This window comes from Haliotis cracherodii, unplaced genomic scaffold (genome assembly GCF_022045235.1).
Source record: "Haliotis cracherodii isolate W230 unplaced genomic scaffold, xgHalCrac1.p SCAF_1, whole genome shotgun sequence".
Taxonomy (NCBI): domain Eukaryota; kingdom Metazoa; phylum Mollusca; class Gastropoda; order Lepetellida; family Haliotidae; genus Haliotis; species Haliotis cracherodii.
In genome coordinates, this window is record NW_027266264.1 from 71,889,505 (window position 1) to 71,915,466 (window position 25,962).

The 25,962-nt window shown below is 42.8% G+C and overlaps 1 protein-coding gene across 1 annotated transcript in view; it reads right to left on the bottom strand.

The window, feature by feature from the left end:
* Positions 1–25,962, bottom strand: part of LOC139468872 (early endosome antigen 1-like) — a 75,450-nt gene that overhangs the window by 9,792 nt on the left and 39,696 nt on the right. The window contains exons 17-35 of the mRNA XM_071251040.1: positions 25,279–25,443; positions 18,513–18,659; positions 15,602–15,748; positions 14,804–14,992; positions 14,024–14,170; positions 13,578–13,754; positions 13,344–13,423; positions 13,091–13,202; positions 12,523–12,678; positions 11,389–11,619; positions 10,992–11,132; positions 9,502–9,652; positions 7,857–8,022; positions 7,068–7,163; positions 6,822–6,945; positions 5,897–6,061; positions 1,138–1,341; positions 727–906; positions 269–363 (exon numbers count right to left, since the gene is read on the bottom strand). Of these exons, the coding sequence (XP_071107141.1) occupies positions 269–363; positions 727–906; positions 1,138–1,341; positions 5,897–6,061; positions 6,822–6,945; positions 7,068–7,163; positions 7,857–8,022; positions 9,502–9,652; positions 10,992–11,132; positions 11,389–11,619; positions 12,523–12,678; positions 13,091–13,202; positions 13,344–13,423; positions 13,578–13,754; positions 14,024–14,170; positions 14,804–14,992; positions 15,602–15,748; positions 18,513–18,659; positions 25,279–25,443 (2,873 nt within the window). The remainder of the gene's footprint in view (positions 1–268; positions 364–726; positions 907–1,137; positions 1,342–5,896; positions 6,062–6,821; positions 6,946–7,067; positions 7,164–7,856; positions 8,023–9,501; positions 9,653–10,991; positions 11,133–11,388; positions 11,620–12,522; positions 12,679–13,090; positions 13,203–13,343; positions 13,424–13,577; positions 13,755–14,023; positions 14,171–14,803; positions 14,993–15,601; positions 15,749–18,512; positions 18,660–25,278; positions 25,444–25,962) is intronic.

Here is a 25,962-nt window from a genome sequence, read left to right on the forward strand (position 1 = left end):
TGTTTGTGGCATACCATGGATATCGACAAGAAATCCAGTCAACTTGACATAATGAACTCACAGTGAGTGAATGAGTTGGGTTTAACGGCGCTTTGAACATTATTCCTGTCATATCACAGAGTGTCAGTTTAATGTGGGAAGAAAGCCCAAAGTGATGCAGGTCTTAGACGTTTACCACTAAGGTAAAACCCACGAGCACGGGTATGGTGCTGACAAACCTAGAAACATAATCGGGGCGAAATGGGATTTGAACACATAATGAACTCACAGGTGTTGTTTGATCTCCAGGTTGGCCTTGCGGTACTTGCCTCCAAGCTGTTGTTTCTGTGTGTCAAGGAGACGCTGGAGCTTGCCAACCTCACTCTGCCAACAACACATTCACATCAACAGTCCCAGATGCAAACACAAAATATAAAATGCTGTGAACTAGGTTGTTGGGAGGATGGGTTTAGACATCTGTATTGCGTCTCGTAGTCACTCCATAAAAGGACCATAATCAGGGCAAATCTAGGATTTACACCTACAATAAGCAAATCCTGTCGAGACTAAGAGGTGTAATTCAGCACACCATATTGCAAATAGAAATGTTGAAAATATATATATAAATATGAAACAGTTTCTTTTCAATAAAGTATTTGTGCAGTAACAATTTTTTTAACAGGGCGATGGAAAAAATTAAAGCTTCTGAAAAGTTGAACCACATTTATAATTAATTATTGTTCCTACCTGTAGTATGTCAACCTGCTCCTGCTTAGCTTTAGCAGCTGACTGGTTGCCATGGAGACCCGCCTCCAGCTCCTGCACCTGCCTAGTCAAGGTCATCACTCTTTCCCGCTCCATCTGCAGCTCTGACTCCACTCTGGCCAGTCGTGCCAGCTGCTCAGCTGTCTTCTCTTCCAGGCTTTGCTGCAGCAAGAACCAAGCATGTGTACAGACGGGACACACACTCTATACTCAAAGGTATTACCATGACCATTTGTTACTATTCAATGTTTAATTTGATATTTTAGAAACTCCACTATTTTTCTTTGCTGTTTATCAATTAAGCCAAAGATAGTCCTCACAGGATTTCTACGGATTATTCATGTCTTAACTATATTACTTATTGACTATATTATTTATTATGAGAAAGTCCACCTTCTTCTTCTTTGAGTTCTCGAGATGGGATTTCTGTGATTCCGACCTCTGCTCCAGGAGTTTTCTGTTCATGACTTCCTCTGCCACTTGACCTTTAACCTCCTCAAATGACCTCTCCAAGCTCTTCTTGTCCGCATCAAGTTCATCTCGTTTCTCGGCAACATTTCTCAAGGACATCTCAACAGAACGATGATTTGCCTCCGCCTGCGACAGAATTTCAGAGTAGCTTACCCATATGCACACACATGTTCCAAGCACAAAGATCTAAATACCAAGTCATAGGTATGCACAAACCATTAACATAAAAGGAAAAAGTCGAAGGTAAGCTATTTCTTGAATTTTTCCGTTTACAGATTTGACTGATCACAACCAAATGTACAGAGTTATGTCCCTTTGGCAGCCCCATCACGGCAGTTCCAATGGGAATACAGATACTGCACATGGCAATCTATCGCAACACAATGTTTACAGGCAACAATCCACTGTACTGTTTCAATTCATCTACTGTAGTACAAGATTACTTGACAGTCAATTTACGTGCTTCTAACATGTATTGCATACATGGATACAAAACCTTCCAAATCATTCAAAAACATGACAACCTACTGACAACTGCATGTGTTTTGAAACGACTCTATGGAGTTAATTGACATTGAAGATTTTTACAAACCTGTAGAGGTTATGAATTCTCTGATGAAATCCTCCTTGGGGCACCTTTTGCATTTTCCTTGCTCAAGAAAATCTACATGACATAGTTGTAACCATTTTCCTTAATAAAAAATGTTACCACACAAAAAACTTCGTTTTTGTATGATATACGACCACCCTTACGGGGCCTCACCCTCCACGGCGCGTCGCGCCAGGGGGAGCAACTCTCACCCAAATCACTTTCAATATGTCTAATGCTGATGGAATGTGGGGAGGTGGGTGGCCGTGCCCCAAGGAGGATTTCATCAGAGAATTCATAACCTCTACAGGTTTGTAAAATTCTCTTTCAGATTAAATCCTCCTTGGGGCACCTTTTGCACCAAGATAGACTCCTAAAGATAATAAACGAAGTAGCATCCGTCAGCAACAGGCGTAAATAAATACATCATATTTGATAATTTAACAGAATAAAATATAGAGTTCAATAAATGGAACCAACCTTATCGTGAGGAACCACCGTCGAAAGGCAGGGGATAGAGACAGGTCGTGGTCGACCATATATCATGATAAAGCCTGTTTTTGCGGCTTGTTTTAAGTTGAGAACTCGAAACACCCCCCACCCCCCACACTTTTTTGAACAAGTGATATAGTGGTGTAGATCACGAGAGACTATAACCCGCGCTGAGCTAGGCCAGAGGATCCCTAAAGATCGAAGGAGTGCGTGTGCAAAATACGAGTATTATCGAGTAGTAAGGACTGATATTTATCGACCGCAGAAGATAAAATCCCCCCCCACCCCACCCCCACACACACACTTTTTTGAACAAGTGATATAGGGGCGTAGATCACGAGAGACTCGGGTAGAAGCCCTCGCTTTACTGTCCCTCAGGCCCCGGTTCAATCGCAGCTTTCATAAGAAGTGCGTTGACCTCGTCACGGAGGAATTCCGCCTTCTCTCATGTAGCAGGCACCGGAGTGTGCTTTATCCCGGGGGGGCGGATGATGTTTCCACCGAGGCAAATGGCCATCCCTTAGAGTGGACAGGGTCCAGGGATTGTGATGTAACTGTCTACCATTCCTTCAGGAATAGAGCCAGTCGGCCGCCTACGGGGACATCCGGCTTGAGGCAGTGGACCCCGGCTGTCGGCAGTTCAATAACTTGCGACTGTTGGTCCACCCGGGGCTCTTTGGGCGCTAATGGGAACCCCGGCCCTGCGAAAAAACTGCTGGCCTCGACCAGCTGCCTTGCCCCGGCCCCTGCCTCTCTTGCTCCTCCTGGCGCCCTTACCTGAAGGAAGCGGCTGCTCCCAAGAAGGTGTGGACTTCTGACACGGTGCGTCAGCGTAGGAGTCAAGTGGCGAGGTCCGCTTACGCGGTTTAACGCTTTGTACCTCTAACAAGGCCTTAGAGTCTTTGATGGAAGTATACAATTGAGCGGCCTCTCGGACCACCTGCTGAGCCCCAGGGAAGAGGGTGGCACCCATCTTATACGGCAAAGCAAGGAGGTCTTGGCGTGTGGAAGTCGAGTATTTAGATACCGACATCCACAGTCTGCGCATGCCCATAACAGCGCACATCATCTGCGAGGCACAGCTATGAATAGCGTCCCCCGCAAGATGACTGAACTTCCGTTAGTTGCGCGGCCAACTCCGAAGAGTCGGCCGGCCCCTCTCCCGCTAAGTCCCTCTGTACAGCCGACAGATACGCGGAGTGTATGGACACACGGAGCTGTTGGCATGCATTACGATATTGCTCCTCGAAGCATATGTAAGCAGCCTTCAACTCCGCACCGCACGCGGGAAAGGGGGGCAGCCGCTGGCCCTGCTTGACCTTAGTCAAGTTGGGGGTCTTCGACTCTGGCATGGGCGCAGCCACCTGAGGCAGTACCTGGACAATCCTGTCCCGCATGTGCCTCAACAAGGAAACAAAGGAAAACGTCCCCGAGGTCTCCGAGTCCTCCCCCTCCCCCCACCTATCTTGATTCCGAGACGAAGAGATGAAGCAGGCATCTGAAGGGGATGCCCGAAGGCCTGGGCCCTCGCATCCCCGGGCTGCACCCGGCCTGAAGCCGAGTCCCGGTGCCGAGGGTTCAAGGGAACCCACCTGGCTCTGGACTAGGTATCCACTAGTGGAAGCCTTGGCCACGGAAGAAGCGTCTCAATCCGCTAGGGAAAATTGTGCGTTGGCAGTGCAGGGGCCGGCGCCGTCACTCCTCAGCTTGGGAGCGACCTCGAGCCGGAGCCGAAGCCCGGTCTCGGATCGTCCGGGCATAACGCAAGGTCTTGAAGCCGCGTCCGGCGCCGACAACGGGGAAGGCTCGGCCCGTAGCTCCTGCCGGAGCTGAGACTTCACCTCCTCCATCATCATCCATCCTCCTCCATCTGCGACTTAAGTAACGCAGAAAAGTCTGCCAAAGACGGTGCAGGAGAGGGTGCAGTGCTTACTACGGGGACCCTTAGAGCCTTCTCCCCTGGCCCCCTGAGAGGGAGCTGGGGAGACAGTCTCGGCAGCCTTTTTTCTCTTTTTACTGTTTTTAGATTTTAGCAGATCTGATATCTACCCCCAACTTTAAGAGACCTTTAAGGTGGAGCAAGTCAACTTGTCTCTTTTTGGGGGCCCGGGGGGTAAAGGCAATGCATATCAGGCATGACCCATAGTCATGCCCATCCTCCGCCAGACATTTTAGGCAGCGTTTGTGCCGGTCTTGGGGGAATGGATGGTAGCAGAACAACCCGTACACAGTTCGAAGGTCTGTAAAAAAGACTGTAATTTCTGAGGTGGGCGGGAAGGGTATTAAAGTGTATCAGGGCGATATAAAGATCGGAAAGATACGTGCATAAATTGTGAAACTAGAAGCAAAGGCGTAATGTAGAATGCGATTTGTAACGCGATACTAATAGCCAATGTCGTAGGATGATTATTACACCAAAGAGGGCGTGTTACGTGCGAAAGTGTAAAAACCCGTAAAAAAGGTAAGTGTAGTTTATAAATTAACACACCACCTTGGGTTTATGTAAAGGAAATAATTGTAGACCAATGCTGTATGATATAACAAAACCTCAAGCCGTTTCTAATGGCCTTGGTGTTACATGTTTCAGCCCATGGAACTACAATATGGACACCATTACGGCCATTTGAATTCAAAGGTACCTTACACATGGCGTATAATTACAACTCCACAACTTTACAATGCGAGCTATTACGCCTTTGCAATGAAAGAAATGTACCATACATACAGTTTGGTCAGCCATGGTTCTTGTCGAACGATGGATTCTCTTATTTTGTCTTGTGTGAAAAATCAGCACGTCTGTCTCTTACAGATGACATAAGGAAAGTGATTTGGGTGAGAGTTGCTCCCCCTGGTGTGACGCGCCGTGGAAGGTGAGGCCCCGTAAGTGTGGTCGTATATCATACAAAAACGAAGTTTTTTGTGTGGTAACATTTTTTATCAAGGAAAATGGTTACAACTATGTCATGTAGATTTTCTTGAGCAAGGAAAATGCGAAAGGTGCCCCAAGGAGGATTTAATCTGACAGAGAATATGGAACTATTTGCTGTGTACATTGTCATACACCCACAACCATTGAGAGGACTCACTTAAACCGTAGGGTTAGTAACAAGGCACTGTTTATTGTTCAATGTGGCAATATTGCAGCTCTATGATGTTGGCCTGTACATACTCCAGTCTGGACCAGACAAACCAGTGATTCATAATGTGATCAACATTCCACTCTGCCAGGGTACCATGACACATAATCAACAAAGTCTTCAATTCACATTAGTCACCTCTTATGATAAGCTTGCTTGGGAGCTATTCTAACCCGGACATAGGGTGAAACAAAAGTTTGACCTGTAAGTATTTCATGGTATGTCAGTTTAAGGAGTGACGCAGGTCATAGACTGTTCCTGAAACTACTGACCACAACTATGGTGCTGTATCTGCTTTTCAAACAAAAGATCCTGACAAGACTAAGGTATGCTACTCTGAACAGTAGATTATAAGACGACAGTGTTCCCAACATCCCTTGAACAGCTGCATCACAGCCATACCCACAGCACACACCATACAACCACGATACATCTCTGACAATTGTCGAAGGATGTAACTCACTTGGTTGAGGGCCTCCCTGAGATGAGCCCGCTCGCCTTCATGCTGCGTCTTGAGTTCACTGATGGTGTTTTTGAGGTGCAGCACCTGGCCGGCGGTGGAGTCGGTGTGAGTCCGCAGCTGCTCTTGGACACTGAGGTAGTTCATCTGCGTCTTAGCCAGACTCTCCTACAGGTAACACAGTGGACAACTCAACATAGAAGACAGCAGTTACATGCAAAGCATATGCAGAACTACATTTCTAGGAGCTAAGAGTCTCCAGCATCTATTCATATAGCAATGTCAATTTGCGCTGTGTTTACACAAAATCCTCCTGGTTTCATGAGTCCTGGTAAACAAGACGCAGAAATTAACCAGTTTGTGTTTAACTTAACTTTTGGGTGGTTAATTGAGGCTTGTTCTAATCATATAATGGAATCAGATCTATCATTTTGTTTCATGATAGCCACTTAGGTAACATTAGCCTGAGTAGTTACGAAGCTGTGAAATTGCTAAACTATGTAAATATTAGTCTCTTTAAATCTACACAGATATATAATATGAACACATGTGTAGACATATCATGTGTAATATCGTCAGGGTAGGTTTGTGATGCATGACACATCAGTAGATCATGAGTGAGTGAGTGAGTTGGGTTTAACGCCGCTTTTAACAGTATTCCAGTCATATTGCGGCGTGTCAGCTTAATGTGGGAGGAAAACCTGCGGTGATGCAGGTTTCAGACGTTTACCACTTCGGTGAAACCCACAAGCATGGGTATGGTAATGACAAACCTAGAAACATAATTGGGGCGAACCGGGATTTGAACCCACAGTCATATTTTTCTCGTGTGCCCAAGGGACGCAACTCTGCACAGCGAATCGCGGCGCCTTAGTCGACTGGGCCACCCGTGCCCCCCAGTAGATCATGGTCTCATCCCACAACTAACCTGTAGCTGAGAGTGGGTCTCCTTCAATCCCAGGATCTCAGTTCTATTGGCCTCCAGCAGATACTTGGTCTCCTCAGCAGCTGACTCCATCTTCTCAACCTTCACCTCTAAAGACTTTTTCTCTCTGAAGGTCAAGGGCAAAAGTTCAAATTATCCATTTTATAAATGAGAGCCAAATGTATCATACACCTTGAAAATCAAGTTATTACATGTATGTTTGAGCTATGAAGCTTGAAAAGTACTCACCGAGTGACATCTTCCAGTTGTGTCAGAGTCCGACCGAAGGCGTTGAGTTGCACATCCTTCAGTCTCAGCTTCTCATTCAGCTCACTGATCTCCTCCCTAGGATTAAACATGGAATATTACCAATAACGATTAAAAGATGGAGTGTCTGAACTTCAGATTATTGGGCATTTCCATAAGTCTCAAAGCTGTTTAAACAGTTGAAGAAATAAGCCACATGCCAAATATTTTTTAACTTCAACGTAAGACTTCAGTCTACACAAACACAATTCCTATTAACCCTTAGATGGTGTGTCATGACTATTGTCATGCAGGAAGCAGGGGTGCATCCATTTCCATTTGATTTAAAGTCAAAACAAAGGACATATTCCGATTATCAGAATCACATACTTCACTGTGATATGAAACTACACAATCCTGATCGATTTTTCACCAACATATGAAAAGGCGGCTGTTTTGCAGTGATAGAAATTGGTACTAGTCCTATAGTCTTTGCCAAACTGCCCAACAATCAGTTCAGGTATCCTAAGGACCAGTTGAAATTTGCCATTACTAAGGGTTTTGCTATATGTTATCATTATGAGGATTAGTGGACTAAAAATGTAAGTTTCTGGCGCTGAATTTTGCATCAGTGCATCAAGTACAGGTCATGCCAAAACCATAAGACTGGTGTTTGTGCAAACAAAAATATTAAAAAAGAGGATCAACTATGACATTATGCTGAAGTTTGCATATATTGAGTCAAACTATTCACTAGATCAAGAGTGCAAGAGGATGAGTGTATATTCCTACTTGTAAGTGTTCAGATCTCTTTCTATGGATTCCCGTTCCTGGTCCATTCGGGTCCGCTGCAGTGTTGCATCTCTGTTCACCGCCTCTAGCTTCCGCTCACACTCATCCTTCACGTCACACATCTTCTTCTCCTTCTCCCCCAGCTGCCGACACACATCCTGGTAGTCTGGGAGGCAGGAATGCAGGGCATTAAGGGTGTGATGGTAAATACATGCAGGATATTAGGGGTGTCATGGCAATGAATTCAGGGTATTAGGATTGTCATGGTAATGAATTCAGGGTATAAGAGGTGTCATGGTAATCAACGCAGGACATTAGGAGTGTCATGGTAATAAATGCACGACATTAGGCATGTTATGGTTACCAATGCAGGGAATAAGGGGTGTCAAGGTAATCAATCCAGGGTATTAGGATTGTCATGGTAATCAATGCAGGACATTAGGATTGTTATGGTAGTCAATGCAGGGTATTAGGATTATGGCGGTAATCAATGCCGGACATAAGGATTGTTATGGTAACCAATGCAGGGTATTAGGATTGTCATGGTTATCAATGCAGGACATTAGGCGTGTCATGGTTATCAATGCAGGACATAAGGGGTGTCATTGCAATCAATGCAGGGTATAAGTGGTGTCATGGCAATCAATGCAGGGTATAAGTGGTGTCATGGCAATCAATGCAGGGTATAAGTGGTGTCATGGCAATCAATGCAGCGTATAAGTGGTGTCATGGCAATCAATGCAGGGCATAAGTTGTGTCATGGCAATCAATGCCGGGTATAAGTGGTGTTTTTGCAATCAATGCAGGGTATAAGTGGTGTCATGGCAATCAATGCAGGGTATAAATGGTGTCATGGCAATCAATGCAGGGTATAAGTGGTGTCATGGCAATCAATGCAGGGCATAAGTGGTGTCATGGCAATCAATGCAGGGCATAAGTGGTGTCATGGCAATCAATGCAGGGTATAAGTGGTGTCATGGCAATCAATGCAGGGCATAAGTGGTGTCATGGCAATCAATGCAGGGTACAAGGATTGTCATGGTAATCAATTCAGAATTTTAGGGGAGTCATGGTAATGAATGCAGGGTATTAGGTGAGTGAGTGAGTTGGGTGATTTAAACGCTGCTTTTAACAGTATCCAAGTTATATCAAGGCGTGTCAGCTTAATGTGGGAGGAAAGCCTGAAGTGATGCAGGTCTCAGTCGGTACTGCTTTGGTGAAACCCATGAAATCAGGTATGGTGCTGAAAAACCTACAAACATAATCGGGGTGAACTATTGTTCAAACCCACAATCACAGGTTTCTAGTGTGTCCAAGGGACGCAACTCTGCACAGCGAATTGCATTGCCTTAGACGGCTGGTGCTGAGCAGATCCATGACCACCGGACCCTGGGAGTTGATGTAGCCTTTTACGTCAAGTATGGGTTTCTGAAGACCTATTCTAACCAAGATCTCACAGTGTGTAAGGAAAAACTAACCATGGTCACCACGTATGCAGAGCCATACTTCTAGAGATTGTTGTCTGGCAAAAAGAGGTCACTTGGTATATAGAATCCAGTTTCTGCCCTACCCACAGTCAGGTTTGTTGATAGAGAGCTGTCAAACATGTGTCTGACTCACTATAATTACAAAGGTCCTTTCTTACCCTGGAAAATTGCTGTCTTCTCCTTCTTGAGCTGCTCCAGACTGTCTCTTTGAGCCAGGTTCTGGCCTCGCTGGCTGTCGTGGTCTGCCTGGAGTGAGTTCAACTGTTCCTGCAGGCTCCTCTCCGATGCTTCACATGACGAAAATTCCTCCTGTGCAACACAATCAGTTCACGGCGTGTTAGCCTAATGTGGGAGGAAAGCCTGAAGTGATGCAGGTCTCAGATGCATACTGCTATGATGCTGACAAACTAGAACCATAATCAGGGCGAACCAGGATTCGAACCCACGGTCCTAACTTTCTGGCATACCCAAGGAACACAACTTCCCACAGCGAAATGCGGCGTCTTAGATGACTGGGCCACCCGTGCCTTTGAACAGTGAGTGACTGTGAACAGTTAATCGTTTGAATTGAAGATCGGTATTTATCATCCAAAACTGGATCCCACAGGAGATATCGCTTGGATGAGATCAAGCGATATCTACACTGTAGATATCGCTGCAATGAAATTACATCACAATGCTTTGCAAACCATTGTGACGTCACTGTTACCATGACGTCACAATCAAGTGACATCACTTATGGCTCTGCTACTTAAGCTGTTTGCAGTACTTTTTACACTGAAGATACTGCTAATTACTGTCTACAAATTGAAAAAGTTGAAAGAATGATGTTGGATGATATAGAGAATCTCACCCTCGTGTCTTTTGATATCAAATATATCAACACTCGTTGATAAAAGTGGCAAAAATCCTCGTCAAGCCTCGGAATTTTTCCACTTTTATCAATGAGTGTTGATATATTTGATATCAAAAGACACGAGGGTGAGATTCTCTATATCACAGCTATTTTTAGTCATCTCGTAATAGTTGCATCTGAAGAAGACAAACCAGTGGCTGGTGGCACAATCCAGTTATCAGGTAGTGATGAGAGTGTCTGTCCAGCCATACACCGAATCTACCCATTCCTCATTTCAGTTGGCAATTACAACAAGACGACTTGGAATCCCCAAACATCTCAACAAATACAGATCTGGTTTTCAGGTTCTTGAAAAGTTATAGACTGTTCATCACAGTTTCAACTGTCAGAAGTCTACATCAAAGAACTGGATCATATCAGTAATAATATTACTTTGTGAAACAGGGCCTGGTCGAGGTAGAAAGTTTTGATAGAAAATCAAAGAAAAGCCTTCACTGGTAAAGTAAATTACAAGTCACTCTACGCCAAGTCTCTTTGAAAAGCTGATATGGAAAAAAACATTGGTTCATTCAAAGTAATGCATCTTTACATTTTCTAGGGTAAACAAAGGGGGGTCCAGGAGTCCTTGAACGTTGCTCTTATATTTATTTTATCTTGAGACCCCCTAAAACGTTTGACATTAAGGCTATAACAAGGACCTCAAGGTTAATTCCAAACATGGTCTGTTAACGTACGAGTACATCGTCATTTGTAGATATGTGCAGCTTTGTTTGACACAACATCTTTACTAACCTTGAGTTGCTCACGCTGCTTTCTCTCAGCGTCCAGGTTATTGAGAAGCTGGTTCTGCTCACGTTGCAGCGTATCTAACTTATGTTGGGTGGACACAAGTTCCTCCTTCTTCTTGGCATAGTTCTTCCGCTCACCAGCCAGCTGGGGAAATATCCACAAAACACTTAAAGTCAATTGTAAGTACATTAAGTCAAAACAAGTTCTACATTCTTAAGTTCATCAGCAAAATATCAATATCAATAAATCATTAAAATGAGTTTTGTTGAAACCTAAAACATATGCTACCACATATACAGGCACACACATCATGACAGCATTGATATTCGAAGGTATTTATGACAGGTACAATTGGTCTTTTCCCGTTCACACAGATCCTAGGATGTATGTATTTGCCCACCGATGCCTGCTCCATCTCCAGTCTGTTCTCCAGCGAGTGACTGATCGACGTCAGTTTCTGGACCTCCTCCTTCAGCTGGTCGACCTTCACCTTCAGCTGTTGGTTCTCCGTGTCAAGGTAGGTGTTTTTCCGCTTGGCCTGGCGTAAATCTGTCTCCAGACTGGCGATGTGGCCCTGTCTCTTGTTCAGCTCCAGCACAGTGTCACGCTGACTTGACTCGGACTTCTCCATCTAGATAAGAAATGTGTGAAGATGTACTTATTTAAAAATATTGAACCGTTTTTTTAATAATAGAAATGGAAATTGTTTTCTGGCTAGATAATACGTGATCAGAAACATACTTATTAGGGAACTTTACAGCCTCATTTCAGGAAGCGAAGGAGTGAGTGAGTGCCTTGTACTTTTTCATAACGTCTGACAACTCAGCCTAAAAACTCTGAGTGGGGACAGTTGGGTAGCCCAGTGGTTAAAACGTTTGCTCATCATGCCGATGACCCGGGTTAGATTCCTGACATAAGTACAATGTGTGAAGCCCATTCCTGGTGTCACCCGCTGTGATATTGCTAGGAATATTGCTAAAAGCGGCGTAAAACCATACTCACTCACTCCTATGAGTGAAGCCTTTGTACCCAATCTTGACCTACCTTTTTGATGACTTCTGACACCTCAGCCTACCTCCTGTAGGTGAAGCATTTGTACCCAATCTTGACCTACCTTCTTGATGACTTCTGACACCTCAGCCTACCTGCTGTGGGTGAAGCATTTGTACCCAATCTTGACCTACCTTCTTGATGACTTCTGACACCTCAGCCTACCTCCTGTAGGTGAAGCATTTGTACCCAATCTTGACCTACCTTCTTGATGACTTCTGACACCTCAGCCTACCTCCTGTAGGTGAAGCATTTGTACCCAATCTTGACCTACCTTCTTGATGACTTCTGACACCTCAGCCTACCTCCTGTAGGTGAAGCATTTGTACCCAATCTTGACCTACCTTCTTGATGACTTCTGACACCTCAGCCTACCTCCTGTAGGTGAAGCATTTGTACCCAATCTTGACCTACCTTCTTGATGACTTCTGACACCTCAGCCTACCTCCTGTAGGTGAAGCATTTGTACCCAATCTTGACCTACCTTCTTGATGACTTCTGACACCTCAGCCTTCCTCCTGCGGACGAAGTCTCTTTCCCGCTCGATGTCCCGAGTCAGTTGCTTGTTCTCATGCTGCAGGGTCGACTTCTCCCGGGCCATGTATGTGTTGAGCTCCACTGTTGCTGTCTTTTCTTTCATCTACAATATCAGAAATGCAATACATTTACCACTTTGGTGAACCCATGAGCACAGGCAGAGATGCAGACTGCTTCATTCTTGTGTCTCTGTACAGGCTCTACCATATTCTGGGCTAGTTATACTTTCAGGGTGAGGCTGATGATCTAACTGTTTCATCAATCATAATGTTCGTGGTCATGCCATTGTAAAGTCTACCAAAGATTGAAAATATAACATACATCTGATTGTCCCACCATGGATCTGAGTCCTACATTAATGGTCAGAGTCTGCTGTGTTTAACAACCCAAAGTAATTAAATTACATCACAACATGACAGTTAATCACAACCAGACAGAATTGAACCCACAATCAGTGGATGATGACAAGGTTAAGGGATGAAGATACATAGCGACTTATTAAGCTTGTTGTGTACCTTCTGGAGGAGCTGGCTGCTGAGGTGGCGGACGTCCTCTTGGTTGTATTTGTTCTCCTGGCGGAGTAGCTCAACACGATGCTGCAGGAAGCCTGTCTCCATCTGCTGACGACTACAAACACATCAGAGTCAGAAAATTATTGTCGAACACCAAAACTAGTAAAATTCTAGATCTTTATTACATTTGTATTCTTATCCTGCATGAATCTATGAAAACTGAGGCAACAACTGCAAAGAAGCTCATGTTATTTACCTGATCTTATCATTGAGGGACATGGATTCCTTCTCCCTTCCTTCCACAAGCAGACGAAGAGACTTCAGTTCTGACAGCATCTGTTCACAGCAATCAAAAGATTCACTTATAAATCTATGACGAACATTAACAGTATCAGTAAGCCTCAGGCTGTGTCCACTCTTTGCCAAAGAGTGTTATAGACAGTGACAAAAATACCATTTAATGTTCAACAGTATTTCAACAGAAATGTACCTGTTTGTCCTGTGCTGTCTGTGGCTCAGGGTAGGCTGTGTTGAAGTTGTCATGCTGCTTGCTGGCCTCCATCTGGAACTTGTGCACCACCTCCTGCAGCCGACTCTCTAGCTTGACCAGGTCCTCCTCTGCCTGAGCCTTCTCATCCAGCAGACTATTCCTCTCCTCAGTCACCGCCTACCACAGTCATATAGAGTAAGGATGGGATATATGGGTGAACCTCTTTATTTCAATTAGGATGACATTTTGGAGTAGGTTCTAACACTGTTATCACCATTATCAAGTGTCAAATCACAGTTAATCTTAATAAACTATCTCATCTTACTAATGTTGCTTTAAAACAACAGATTGAAAATTTTAAGTATCATAAAACATGTGAACTTGTAATTCAGGTATTTGGGCCAGAGGCTGAATTATGAACATGACTGAGAGAGAGTTACACAGACCTGGAGCTGCTGATGCAGCTGCACCTTCTCCGCTGACATCTGGCAGGATGTGGTCCTCTCCCTCTCCAGGTCCTCCCTCGCACGAGCCATCTCCGTCCTCTCCCCAGACAGCTCCTCCTCCTTATACTGCAGGACTGAGGCTGCATCCTGCAGGAACAGGTCAACACCCGGGATACTCAGATGTGGGAGCAATCATCATGCCATAATCTCATAATACCGACCAATTTGCTTGGTTATTCAGCATGAACATATGACATAGAAAATGAATTTGGTTTCTATCTATCAATAAATGACACAGTTTGATTTTAGAAACCAGTCCAAGATGCGAGGGATCTTGACCACCTTTATTAGGGGTTGAGATTAGTTCATTTTCATGAGTTTGACTGGTTATTGTCTGAAAGTCCTAAAGATCTTGTTGTTTTAATTTGGCAATGGCGTAAAAAATGTCCAAATACAATTTTCTAAAATAAAAAAAATCCAAATGGAATTTGACTCCGGCATTTTAGTACTTTAAACTGACCAAATTGGTTGACACTAATCCATATTATTAGTTATTATCCAGGAAACTGAAAAAAAAATATCACAGGATGGCAGAAGTCAGATATTTAGCAACTGCAAGGGCTCTATGGCCTGTTGATCTTATGACCGCAATGTCAATAACTCAAATAGAGAAGGCAACATGTGTCAAAATAAGGGAACATCTTCTCAGAGAACAACATCCTTCTCTGTATTTCAAAGTGAATGCGGATGTATGATACATGCACAAGGAAAGCCACATACCACCAGCTGTCCACGGACTTGATTCAGCTCATTCTCCAGTTCCTGTACTCGGACCTCCATGGCAGATCCAGCTCCTGGTGTAACCACATCGGCATCGGGATCCCGGGGCTGGCGTGCATGATGCAGCTCTCTCTCCACCGCCTCCCGCCGACTCCGCTCCTTGCTCAGCTCGAGCTGAATCATGTTGAACTGTGGGCACATCACAAATTCAACTCATGGACATGTTTACTTGTAGAGAATGACCCATTGACAGACTGACAATATGCCATAAATTATGATATATATTTATGTAGTGGAGTCTTGTGATAAAAAAGTTGAGAAATATTCATGCAATAATTCTTTTATTGTTTCATGTAGCATTTGGGTAAAACGTGACAGTGAGTCAGGAATAAAAAAAGGTTGAACTAAGTGACGACTTTGTCTGTTGATTTTCTGTTCTTTTTTTCAATTATCATCGTGACTTAGGATACAGGAACTGTTTTAATCATTTAAAGGAGCTAAACACTACATTCTTGTTTTTCTACTCTATAAAACAGCAATATTTATAAGGTTAAAAGATTTGCCTTGTGATACTAGGTTTAACATAATACAAATGAACAAAATCATCAGAAAAGATATATTGGCAGTATGGAAATGAGACACCCAAGTTACTCATCTTACAACGCAGTCATCAGGCAGGATGTCAAATAATACATCGGAGATATATTTTTGGACCATTTACATCAGAATTTAAAAATATTAATACAATAACATCTATGCCTCCATACCATTTATGAGGTTGCCTATGTCAGTTCCTACCTCTGCCCTGGAGTGGTTCAGGGAGTTGGTGGCAGCATCAAGTGAGTCCTTCACCAGCTGGAACTGCTGGAGCTGCTCCTCCTCCTTCCCACGCACCGTCTCCAGCATCTGCCCTCGCTGCATCACCTGCTGCTCCAGGCTCTCCACCTGCAACACCACAGTGTCTCGTACAGCACACTACAACATCCGTACCTCATACAACAGTGTCTGATACAGCTTCCATACCTCGTACAACAGTGTCTCTGTAGCACAGTGTCTCATACAGCACAGTGTCTCATACAACATCCGTACCTCATACAACAGTGTCTGATACAGCTTCCATACCTCGTACAACAGTGTCTCTGTAGCACAGTGTCTCATACAGCACAGTGTCTCATACAACATCCGTACCTCATACAACAGTGTCTCATACAGCTTCCCTACCTCGTACAACAGTGCCTCAAACAGCTTCCCTACCTCGTACAACAGTGCCTCAAACAGCTTCCCTATCTTGTACAACAGTGTCTCATACAGCTTCCCTACCTCGTACAACAGTGCCTCAAACAGCTTCCCTACCTCGTACAACAGTGCCTCAAACAGCTTCCCTACCTTGTACAACAGTGTCTCATACAGCTTCCCTACCTCGTACAACAGTGCCTCAAACAGCTTCCCTACCTCGTACAACAGTGCCTCAAACAGCTTCCCTACCTCGTACAACAGTGCCTCAAACAGCTTCCCTATCTTGTACAACAGTGTCTCATACAGCACAGTGTCTCGTACAGCACACTGTCTCATACAGCTTCCCTACCTCGTACAACAGTGTCTCTGTAGTAGTGTCTCATACAGCACAGTGTCTCGTACAGCACACTGTCTCATACAGCTTCCCTACCTTGTACAACAGTGTCTCATACAGCTTCCATACCTCATACTAGTGTCTCATACAGCTTCTATACCTCATACTAGAGTGTCTCATACAGCTTCCCTACCTCGTACAACAGTGTCTCATACAGCTTCCATACCTCATACTAGAGTGTCTCATACTGCTTCCATACCTCATACTACAGTGTCTCATACAGCTTCCCTACCTCGTACAACAGTGTCTCATACAGCTTCCATACCTCATACTACAGTGTCTCATACAGCTTCCCTACCTCGTACTACAGTGTCTCATACAGCTTCCATACCTCATACTAGAGTGTCTCATACAGCTTCTATACCTCATACTAGAGTGTCTCATACAGCTTCCCTACCTCGTACAACAGTGTCTCATACAGCTTCCATACCTCATACTAGAGTGTCTCATACTGCTTCCATACCTCATACTACAGTGTCTCATACAGCTTCCCTACCTCGTACAACAGTGTCTCATACAGCTTCCATACCTCATACTAGAGTGTCTCATACTGCTTCCATACCTCATACTACAGTGTCTCATACAGCTTCCCTACCTCGTACAACAGTGTCTCATACAGCTTCCATACCTCATACTACAGTGTCTCATACAGCTTCCCTACCTCGTACAACAGTGTCTCATACAGCTTCCATACCTCATTCTACAGTGTCTCATACAGCTTCCCTACCTCGTACAACAGTGTCTCATACTGCTTCCATACCTCATACTACAGTGTCTCATACAGCTTCCCTACCTCGTACAACATTGTCTCATAATGCTTCCATACCTCATACTACAGTGTCTCATACAGCTTCCCTACCTCGTACAACATTGTCTCATACTGCTTCCATACCTCATACTACAGTGTCTCATACAGCTTCCCTACCTCATACAACAGTGCCTCTGCAGTAAAGTGGCACAGGGTCTCATACAGAAGAGTGTCTCGTACATCATCCTGTTTAGTACAGAACAGTGCCTCTGCAGTAGAGTGTCACAGTGTTTCATATAGAGCAGTGTCTTGTACAGCATCCCAGTCAAGTACAGCACAGTTATTTAGACAGAACCGTACCTCGTACAACAGTGTCTCTGAAGCACAGTGTCTCTGTAACAGTGTCTCATACAACATCCGTACCTCGTACAACAGTGTCTCTGAAGCACAGTGTCTCATACAGCACAGTGTCTCATACAACATTGGTACCTCGTACAACAGTGTCTCTGTAGTAGTGTCTCACACAGCACAGTGTCTCATACAACATCCGCACCTCGTACAACAGTGTCTCATACAGCACAGTGTCTCATACAACATTCGTACTTCGTACAACAGTGTCTCTGTATCACAGTGTCTCATACAGCACAATGTCTCATACAACATCCACACCTTGTACAACAGTGTCTCTGAAGTACAGTGTCTCATACAGCACAGTGTCTCATACAACATTCGTACCTCGTACAACAGTGTCTCTGTAGCACAGTGTCTCATACAGCACAGTGTCTCATACAACATCCGTACCTCGTACAACAGTGTCTCTGTAGCATAGTGTCTCATACAGCACAGTGTCTCATACAACATTGGTACCTCGTACAACAGTGTCTCTGTAGTACAGTGTCTCATACAGCAGTGTCTCATACAACATCCGCACCTCGTACAACAGTGTCTCATACAGCAGTGTCTCATACAACATTCGTACCTCGTACAACAGTGTCTCTGTATCACAGTGTCTCATACAGCGCAATGTCTCATACAACATCCGCACCTTATACAACAGTGTCTCTGTAGCACAGTGTCTCATAGAGCACAGTGTCTCATACAACATCCGTACCTCGTACAACAGTGTCTCTGTAGCACAGTGTCTCATACAGCACAATGTCTGATCCAGTATTTTCTCACACTGAACCAGCACATCAGTGGCTCATGTGCTCAAATCATACAGAATAGAAAAAAACCAAAACTCATTGAAATGACAACACAAACTCTGATTCATTGGGATGCTGGAAACATAAAAACAATTTGTTTCTCAGGCAATAACTTCTATGTCATACCTGTCCCTCCAGATCTGCAATGTGCTGTTGATGGAAGTCCAGATCCTGCCTCGTCTGGTGCAGTGCCATGTCTGACTCGTGGATCTGAGCTGTCATCTTCAGCATCTCACGCTCCTTCTGTGCCACCTCGCCCTCCAACATTCTCACCTACAAGATACAGTTACACTGTTCCAAAACTGATGTAACTACCTCACTTGACTTCTATGCCACCTCAGCCTCCAACAAGTTCACCTATTTTATTTTGGTACAAATAATGTAATATTGACTTTATAAGATGAGCATACAAGACCCACCATAGTTTTACTAGATTGCGGTTGCGACTCGTGGCTCAACTTGCAGTTTGAGTTAAACCAAATTAGTCTTGGTTTACAGGCACCACTGCCTCCTCACAAAGTCTGCTGTTCATTTTGTTTTTATTTCCATTTAAAGAAACACAAATCATTTAAATATTCTGAGTCCCAAACACACGACCCCGGCAGTGAAATGCAACAATAGTTAAAAACAATGCTATCCAATATAGCATGCAGTTACTTCCCTTTATTACTCGCTGGTGAAGAGATCACCCATTTAATAAACATACAGCTGTACTACACCTTGTGTAATACCAAAGCATGTGCTATGTACAATGGGAACAAGTTTCACTAACAAATATTGAAAACTCCTAACATCCCTGGGCTTATTCAGCAACATTTCATGTAGACATGATAGATCACTGAGAGGAGTTTAAACACACTCAATGATCCCAGCAACCTTGTTGCTGGGCTGACATCACATCGCATTGTTTCGCTGAAGGATGTTGAAACTAAATTCCACAAAATTATGTCATATGGTATTGTGATGTGATTGTAAACGTTATGCTGCGGGGCACCATTCCACAAGGCGATCATATCGCACGACAGTGGTACGTCTATGTGAAAGTATGGGAGTAACGATAACCTTAGCGCTATGATAGTTGTTAGGAACAGATGTGAATTCCAAATGGTATAAAAAAAATGTCAACTTTTGAAGTGTTGAAATATTATTCTGTTAAACTCAATTGGATAATGCTGTGGATCACTTAGATATCTCCCTATTTACAGTGAAATTTAAATATTAAATAAAATACTAAACTCGCTCCCGCGTAATTCTAATTTTATCAAACGAGTGATTAGTACTGGTATCTGATGAGTTCATAAAATTGATATTACACGGAAGCTCATATAGTATTCTATATTCACATGCTCACTGCTTTTATGTGCATATCATCTTATGGTGACAGCGACAATAGAAGTTTGTGTGTTTGTTTTGATGTTTTCAAGCTTGGTCAATGGAAACATGAAATTTATGATAAAACATCCCTAGACATGATGATTTACAAATTCAATGATATTTGTGTACTGTATGTCGGACAATGTTTTATATGCTGAGATCAAGAATTTCTTACACACCTGTGGGTGAGAAACCCATTTGAGATAACTGGTATCAAACATATGTGTGAGATCAAATTCCAGGACCTTGATTGGCTACTCCATGGTGATGACCTGGGGTCAGATGATGACGGACTACTTTCCTGAGTGTAAGTCATTCATAAATAGCTCGAATGTTCACCTATGTCTGTATTGAACAGCAAGACCGTGTAATTAATAATAAAAATAAACAAACTCGTCTTCGTCTGCGAGTTTGTTTGTTATTATTATCAGTTACATTGTCTGTTGTTATGGCAACATAACGGTTTTTTCAGAGTGTAAACCACCTGGATGCCACAGCGACACATATGTCCCTTCTCTTTAACCCTCACTTCGAAATCGAATAAAATTCACAATACATCACACAGAACCTTCACAGTTTTGAATTCCCCCTTCTGTTTATCATTTACTGTCATTTTAGGCAATTCAAAATTACTGAAAGTGACTGAAAGTTAGGTACATTGTAAATCTCGCCAAATCACAATTCACGGCGTTATATAAATATTTACTGTGTGTTTAGAAATCTAAATATCGGATATTAACTCGAATAATTAAAGTAGAAAAATAGCATATTAGTGATCACGGGTATCACATCACTAATGACAATTCTGAAACGTCGCTGATAAGCCTTGAATCGTTTAGAATGTTTTGGAAAATACGCATATACGAACGCCGTATTGTACGTTCCGCCATATTGGATTGTTTACAAAATGCCGGTTATGAGACGCCTATTCGATCAGGTATATTTCAAATTCAGCTGCTATACATGCATCCCTGAATTCCTCATACATTTTCGAAACAACGGATAAATGGTCTTTGTCACCAATGCAAATTATCTAGATGAAATCATGCGAAATAAATTAGGTATGGAAACGAAAACTGTGCTCGGAAAACTGTACTTGCTGAAATGTAAACAAAGCAAAATTCAGATTTTACACTGTGTAGCATTTTTAGAGGTACTTCCGACTAATTGTTGCATACATTGGCTCCATCACGAGTTTGAGAATATTCATGGGAAGAGTATCGTTGCTCTAATTATGGAATTACACATATATACAATACAATGATGTGGTAAATTCAACAGAAGACGTAAAAGTTTCTGTCCTGTGTGACGCCATGACTGACGCTAAATCACGCACAACGATGACGGTAGTTGTCTGCATTTCTGACTAATTCTCTTTGATACATTGGAAAACATGGTAAACAAATAACAGTACGCAGATTGTCAGAATGTTTCTGATTACCTACGTGACACATTTATGTGTATACGATCCCTCAATCAACGAAAACCTTCTCTGGAAATCCCGCGTACTGTTGTCAGTGAACACGCCATTTTATAAAAGTCGGTCACCGGTAGTGATGTCATACGGAAGTAAACATTGTTGTACATATTTGGTAACTTCTTTGAGGTGTAAACTTTCAACTTGGCACCCAGCGTGTTCTTGGTTTTTGTCTAGTATGCATTTTCATCATCGCCTTGATAATCCACAGATATGACGGAAACCTTTTTTGTGTAGGGTCACATTATTTATGAGTAGTAAGCAGCACATAGGATGACGTCACCTATGACAGAGGTGTTACGTATTAATGCGCTACTGCAATCATGAGAATAGACAAAATTCATCGGTTCGATGCTAGAAAGGTGCGATTTTAGGATGTGTAAGAAACAGATTACTGCACTCGTGCCTGTCAGATACCATTGATCTTACAACTCGTTGTTACAAAGCGTATCTAACTCGCTTTCGCTCGTTAGATACGTTTTGAAACAACTCGTTGTAAGATCAATGGTATCTGACAGACACTCGTGTAGTAATCTCTATATATGTGTATTTGTAAAATAAGTCAGAAATAGCAATCAGCTGTTCACACATTTTCTCTCTGATCTCAAATTGATTTAGTTTAAGAAATACTTAATATCATGGCCACTATCATAACTGAAAAGAAATTTCAATACAGTGATAGGAAAATCGAAGACTTTGTGTCTCTAACAACTAATGTTCATTTCAAGACGAGTTCATGGTGAGTTGATGTGATTTGCCGATCAGTTCTTACACGATTTTGCCGAAATTACTGAAAACAAAATTGAACGAAATCTTGGATAAAAGATATATAATGGATTCCAAACATAAGTCCAGATACACAAAGAACACTTTTATAGCCAGATAGTGTAATAACAGGACTAACTTGTGTACTTCATTTCGGATTTGTTGACATGCTACTTTGTGTTGAGAAATACAATCGAAGCTCATCGTATGGATGCATTATGCACACACTGGTAGTCAAATACTATATTCCAGTATTTAACTCATCAAGGAATACATTAATGTAGGGAGGCCCTTTCCCGGGTTGATAGTACACAACTGTTTATTTGGTTAAAAACTAGTTTTAACAATCCCCTCCAAAAAAGACGACAGTCTGCACTATATTTTCAAATACCATTGCCTGAGAACCAATCTTTTGTTGTTTAAACCTAATACAACAAACACACTCTACTTTCTTTGCCATCTCAGCCTTCAAACACTCACCTGCAAACTGCAATACTTCTATAGGAACAAAACTAATACAACCATCTCACTCTCCTCCTGTGCCATCTCAGCCTTCAAACACTCACCTACAAACTGCAATACTTCTATAGGAACAAAACTAATACAACCATCTCACTCTCCTTCTGTGCCATCTCAGCCTTCAAACACTCACCTACAAACTGCAATACTTCTATAGGAACAAAACTAATACAACCATCTCACTCTCCTTCTGTGCCATCTCAGCCTTCAAACACTCACCTACAAACTGCAATACTTCTATAGGAACAAAACTAATACAACCATCTCACTCTCCTTCTGTGCCATCTCAGCCTTCAAACACTCACCTACAAACTGCAATACTTCTATAGGAACAAAACTAATACAACCATCTCACTCTCCTTCTTTGCCATCTCAGCCTTCAAACACTCACCTACAAACTGCAATACTTCTATAGGAACAAAACTAATACAACCATCTCACTCTCCTCCTGTGCCATCTCAGCCTTCAAACACTCACCTACAAACTGCAATACTTCTATAGGAACAAAACTAATACAACCATCTCACTCTCCTGTGCCATCTCAACCTTCAAACACTCACCTACAAACTGCAATACTTCTATAGGAACAAAACTAATACAACCATCTCACTCTCCTTCTGTGCCATCTCAGCCTTCAAACACTCACCTACAAACTGCAATACTTCTATAGGAACAAAACTAATACAACCATCTCACTCTCCTTCTGTGCCATCTCAGCCTTCAAACACTCACCTGCAAACTGCAATACTTCTATAGGAACAAAACTAATACAACCATCTCACTCTCCTTCTGTGCCATCTCAGCCTTCAAACACTCACCTACAAACTGCAATACTTCTATAGGAACAAAACTAATACAACCATCTCACTCTCCTTCTGAGCCATCTCAGCCTTCAAACACTCACCTACAAACTGCAATACTTCTATAGGAACAAAACTAATACAACCATCTCACTCTCCTTCTGTGCCATCTCAGCCTTCAAACACTCACCTACAAACTGCAATACTTCTATAGGAACAAAACTAATACAACCATCTCACTCTCCTTCTGTGCCATCTCAGCCTTCAAACACTCACCTACAAACTGCAATACTTCTATAGGAACAAAACTAATACAACCATCTCACTCTCCTCCTGTGCCATCTCAGCCTTCAAACACTCACCTACAAACTGCAATACTTCTATAGGAACAAAACTAATACAACCATCTCACTCTCCTTCTGTGCCATCTCAGCCTTCAAACACTCACCTACAAACTGCAATACTTCTATAGGAACAAAACTAATACAACCATCTCACTCTCCTCCTGTGCCATCTCAGCCTTCAAACACTCACCTACAAACTGCAATACTTCTATAGGAACAAAACTAATACAACCATCTCACTCTCCTTCTGTGCCATCTCAGCCTTCAAACACTCACCTACAAACTGCAATACTTCTATAGGAACAAAACTAATACAACCATCTCACTCTCCTTCTGTGCCATCTCAGCCTTCAAACACTCACCTACAAACTGCAATACTTCTATAGGAACAAAACTAATACAACCATCTCACTCTCCTTCTGTGCCATCTCAGCCTTCAAACACTCACCTACAAACTGCAATACTTCTATAGGAACAAAACTAATACAACCATCTCACTCTCCTTCTGTGCCATCTCAGCCTTCAAACACTCACCTACAAACTGCAATACTTCTATAGGAACAAAACTAATACAACCATCTCACTCTCCTTCTTTGCCATCTCAGCCTTCAAACACTCACCTACAAACTGCAATACTTCTATAGGAACAAAACTAATACAACCATCTCACTCTCCTCCTGTGCCATCTCAGCCTTCAAACACTCACCTACAAACTGCAATACTTCTATAGGAACAAAACTAATACAACCATCTCACTCTCCTGTGCCATCTCAGCCTTCAAACACTCACCTACAAACTGCAATACTTCTATAGGAACAAAACTAATACAACCATCTCACTCTCCTTCTGTGCCATCTCAGCCTTCAAACACTCACCTACAAACTGCAATACTTCTATAGGAACAAAACTAATACAACCATCTCACTCTCCTTCTGTGCCATCTCAGCCTTCAAACACTCACCTACAAACTGCAATACTTCTATAGGAACAAAACTAATACAACCATCTCACTCTCCTCCTGTGCCATCTCAGCCTTCAAACACTCACCTACAAACTGCAATACTTCTATAGGAACAAAACTAATACAACCATCTCACTCTCCTTCTGTGCCATCTCAGCCTTCAAACACTCACCTACAAACTGCAATACTTCTATAGGAACAAAACTAATACAACCATCTCACTCTCCTCCTGTGCCATCTCAGCCTTCAAACACTCACCTACAAACTGCAATACTTCTATAGGAACAAAACTAATACAACCATCTCACTCTCCTTCTGTGCCATCTCAGCCTTCAAACACTCACCTACAAACTGCAATACTTCTATAGGAACAAAACTAATACAACCATCTCACTCTCCTTCTGTGCCATCTCAGCCTTCAAACACTCACCTACAAACTGCAATACTTCTATAGGAACAAAACTAATACAACCATCTCACTCTCCTTCTGTGCCATCTCATCCTTCAACACACTCACCTACAAAAGACAGTAGGTCCACAGGAAGGAAACTGATTCAGCTAACAGATTCAGCTAACAGATGCAGCATTATTATGCAATATTTATCAACGTAGCATTCAATCCCTGCTGTGTAGTGTACAACAGGTTAGTCACCTTGGCTTCAGTGATCCCAGCGGCCATCAGGTCCCTAGATCGGGACTTGGCGAGGGTCAGCTGCCTGCTGGTGTCCTCCAGCTGCTTCTCCAGGTGGTTCTTTTCCACTGTAACACTGCCCAAGCGGTCACTCAGTGACTTGACCTCATCTTGCAAACTGCTGACCTGCATCAACAATATGACCATAAGTTTTACAGATAAGGATATCAGTTGAACACTGTTCACTCCTGAAAGACAGGGGCCCACTTGCACAAAGCCACCATAGCACTAAGACTATCATAAGCCTTTGTTAAATTTGTGACAGTTGTAGTGCTAAACCCACTTTGTGCAAGTTGGCCCAGGTTGGCTTGGTCAGCCTCTGATGGAGTTTATACCTGCTTGTGAAGATTCAAAGCCCAAAGATACTAAGATAATCATAAGACATATGCAAGGAACAGGCATATCATGGTTGATTATTAAAAGGGCTACTTGGCTTTTCTTGTCCGGTAACATGTTACTTTCATCAAGTGACCTGACAGAGTTGTTATTTTATGAATCCCTTGTCAAGGAGACTTAACACGTTTGTACTTTGGTACATGCAAATTGCTTGTCATTTATCGCTGACTCCAAAAACTGCATCGGTCATTGCTGGTGAAATCTAAAACATTATGATTCATACAACAAATGTATGAAGGACACTTCCAC